The following is a 3,938-nucleotide window of genomic DNA, read 5'->3' as shown; positions in this document are numbered from 1 at the left end:
AAGACATGCTACAAGTGGACATATATGCGTATCTCATATCCACCATTAGAAGTTGTACACTTGCAGTTCCCCAGACCTTGTATAGTATCTAGTATAACTCACTAAATTGCTCTTTTTTGTGATTCTCAAGCACTGAACAGAAACTCTTGCCAAAATGAGGCACGGCCCAATACAACAAATCTGTCCACCATAATTCTGTGTAACATTCATAATTCCATACAAAAAAATCTGAACATCTAATTATAATAATTCACAAATTATAAACCCCAAACAAGGGGAAGGAAAGAGAAAAAAAAATTGAACTGAGACCCTAGTATACAAGACCTAGAAACCAAATCTCCCAAAGAAAAAAAATTAGAAATCAGAAACTGAGGGAAACCTGAAAGCTAGAAGAAACAGTACAAAGGTCAAAGATCCAGCAAAGTTTGAAATTTTTTCTATAAAGGACTGAGCAGAACACCCCCTCAATTTCACTTTCTGAGGAACCTTTATTTGCCGCGCCATCAACTTCCATCCACCATATATTGCCTCACCTTTGGAGGAAGGTTATACGATCAGACTTCATATATAGACATATAGTCACATCGTGACCAAAATAGCTACTTGTATGACTGTACTGGTTCCTTGTGAATACTGAATTGGATATTTCAGTTTGGATAGTTATAAATGATGTGCTAACTAAATAAGGAAACCTCGCTAGGATATATTACTACAAGCAAAGTCGGATTCTTTGACTTTCTCTTTCTTCATTAGGTATCGTCGATGATTGCATGTCTCTCTCCGAGAGACATCTTTTATACGGAACAAAGCCCTTTCTACCCTTGTCAACACATCTCTTCTCGATCAAAGTGAGTTCTTTCCGAGTACATGAATCCTCTACAGACTTGCTTTCTTTGTCAGACTGACCACATTGGCCAGACCCCGTCTCCATTTCCCAATTCTTATCTGGATTCTCTCCTTCATTCACTGAACCGCTATCTGAATCTGCAGAAGATCTATCTTGCTGATTTTCCTTCTCTTGGGGATCTTTAAAGGGAGGTACCGACATCCCTTTGAAGAAAACCCACCATGGAAGAGGAATCGGTTTCTCTACCTGGTATGTATTACTATGCTCACAATTAAATTTCACATGGTCCTGTGCTTCTCTGGTTCTCATAGAATTATCAGGCTTACAATCTTCTTGATATGCCTGGACGACTCCTTCCCCCATATCGGATGAGGGTGACTTGCTCAAGCAAGTAAATGATTCAGAGTTTCCTGAGACAACTACATCTTTTCCAAATAATTTAAGGACCTTCGTAGAACCTGATTCTTCCTTGTCAGAAGACTCCTTATCTGAAAAAAGCTCCAACTTCTGCACATCCAAATAAATTATATTAATATGGCACACTTTAAAACAGTAGTAAATCAAAGTTTTCAATACAAACAAATAGTTAAATAAGTACCACTGAAGCTGTAGCAACTGATCCTGATTTGGACTCATGCACTTCCCCTTGAGATGTGTTATCTTCAGACCGCAACCTTGCAACTTCATTGCCAAAATTGCCTGAAGATACCGGGGATGGGCTGTTGCTTTTGGTGGCAGCTGAATCCGCAGATGCTAACATATCTGAGGCAACAGCAGACAACACTGAAGTAGGGGACTGATTATCTTGCTCAGAGAGCGAGGAGTTTGGAGACACAGATCTTGCTCCCTGTTCCATAGGCATATCTTTTCTGGATGGAAGCACAAGTTTGCGAGGGTATGGGTGTGACGGCTTTCTCTTAGGACGGGGTGGTGGTATCTCAATTGGCTCAACCGAGCTTGCATTGCTGTTACTTGTTTCCCTAACAACCTGAACACAAAAACACAGACACAGATCAGAAACATGAGGCAATTTAATTTGACCTTTCAAAGAACGTTCACAACGCCTTCAAGGTCACGGTCAGTACAACTTACTTTAAACAAAGGTAAAAAGTGTGCAAAGGACCTTTGAAAAGAATTTCTGGGCATGACTGCGGATTTGGACAGCCGTCTTAGAACCAACGTGCTCTGAACACAATAAACAAGTAATTTAGCATCTTCACAGACAGATTATATTTTCAAATTCGTGTATAATCATCAAAGTTAATTCTCAAAACTTACCCTCAATCTTTCTCCATGCTCGGCCATACAGTTTTAGAGCTTCAAGAAATCTATTATGCTCTTCTTCCGTCCATCTTTCCCTTTGCTTTGTTATAGTATACGGCTTTCGAATCTGTTTTTAATTAAGGAGAAAGAGGACAGAAGAAGAATAAGGTACACTGAACAACGCAGTTTTGAAATCAATGATTTGCCACTTAATAGGCAAAGAAATGATCAACACCTTAGGAACTTGGCCTTCACCCACTGCTGACTGCACTCCGGCAGCCGGCGAATTCTTATTGCCTGCATTAGATTGAGCAGCACTAGTCTCCTCCTGATATAGTTAAACAAAGTTCAATATCAGTATCCAACTCCAACAACTCCGGTCACAATCATATCGAATCAAAGCAAACGAAATCGGAATCATGTAATTGAAAATGCAACATGGAATTACCCAATCCAACAACAACTCCGGTCATAATTGCAGTTGATAGACTTGTCAATCTGTATATATGATTCAGAATTAATCAAATTCTCAATCATATAAACAGAAATACAACACAAACATACCGAAATCGAGTATTTTGGACTAATTTACCAAAAATAACCATACACAACATAATTAAACACATTTATACACTTATACAGCATCAAATCCAAAAACAACTCACAAAATACCAAAATTAGCTATTGAATTTATAATTAAATTCATAATTATGCACAACAAAAGTAGGTTAACCACTGAATATCACAAGCAACACCTAAATAACAGTTCAAATTAACAAAATTATCTAACAAAAAAAAAACAATAATTAATCCACCAAAATCATACTTCATTTTCCTAAGCTAATTAACACTTGAGTATTTCATCTTCCTATCAATTTAATCATATGAAATCAATCAATTATCATCAAATTAACAATTTCAAACATTGATAAAATTCACCTAAATAATCTTATCCTCCTGAATTAAAATTGATTATTTTCCAAAATACAGTATACATTAATTCATCAATTGAAAGTCATACAACATCTAATCAATTCAATTACAAAAATATCCAAAAACATAAATCTTTTTAAATCTCAACAGAAAAAAATCACATAACAATTTACAAATCTAAACGAAAACTTACTTGAGCGGCCATATTAGACGAAGACGAAAGCATCGAATCAAATCCAATCTTCTTCGATCTTAATTTTTTCCAGAAACTTGAATTATTCAGCTAAATTCAACTGAATAACAAATTAACAGTAAGAGATTAACAAGAGAAACAGCAGATAAATTTTTGAGAGAGATTGCCACGTAAGAGAGAGAAAGTAGAAGAAGAAGAAGAAGAGAAGACAGTTTATTGTTAAGAGAAGAAAAAAATGAGGAAGAAAGGGGGGTTTATGTGGGAGGATTTTTTTGGAGGATAAAATGGGAAATATGAAATTTGTTAAGGGTAGATTTTGGTAGAATTCTCCAGAACTTTGTGGATTCTTGTGGCTCACGTTCAAAGTTCGTCTCTAACACGTGGCAATCCTTTGTCTTTTTTTCTACTCCCTTCGTTTTTTTTTTTTTATCGGATAAGATTTTTTATTTTAATACGAGTAATAATTAATTTAATATTTTTAAGTTTGCTCTTTATGAAGAAAATTGGTGGGGTGTGAGTGTTTTTTTAAAAAAAAAAAAAAAAAAAAAAAAAAAAAAAAAGCAATTTCAAAAAAGAAAATTGGTGGGGTGTGAGTGTTTATTTAGTTATACTCGCGCGCGTGAAATGTACAAGTATACTTGCCATCATATTTCTTACACGTGGATACTATTTGCGGCTCCCACTTTTTTGTGCTTTTTTTTT

At 35.7% G+C, this 3,938-nt stretch overlaps 1 protein-coding gene across 1 annotated transcript; it reads right to left on the bottom strand.

The window, feature by feature from the left end:
• Positions 1-170: 170 nt before the first annotated feature.
• On the bottom strand, positions 171-3,476 carry LOC145605416 (protein REVEILLE 7-like). Its single transcript, XM_081661462.1, has 6 exons — positions 3,237-3,476; positions 2,346-2,438; positions 2,126-2,237; positions 1,971-2,032; positions 1,446-1,835; positions 171-1,354 (listed from the first exon to the last, which is right to left on the bottom strand). The coding sequence occupies exons 1-6, from the start codon at positions 3,267-3,269 to the stop codon at positions 710-712; spliced, it is 1,335 nt and encodes a 444-aa protein (XP_081517588.1). The 5' UTR covers positions 3,270-3,476; the 3' UTR covers positions 171-709.
• Between the last annotated feature and the right edge of the window lie 462 nt (positions 3,477-3,938).

Source organism: Chenopodium album, chromosome 22 (assembly GCF_948465745.1).
Source record: "Chenopodium album chromosome 22, dcCheAlbu1.1, whole genome shotgun sequence".
NCBI lineage: Eukaryota > Viridiplantae > Streptophyta > Magnoliopsida > Caryophyllales > Amaranthaceae > Chenopodium > Chenopodium album.
This window is presented reverse-complemented; position numbering and strand designations above follow the sequence as displayed.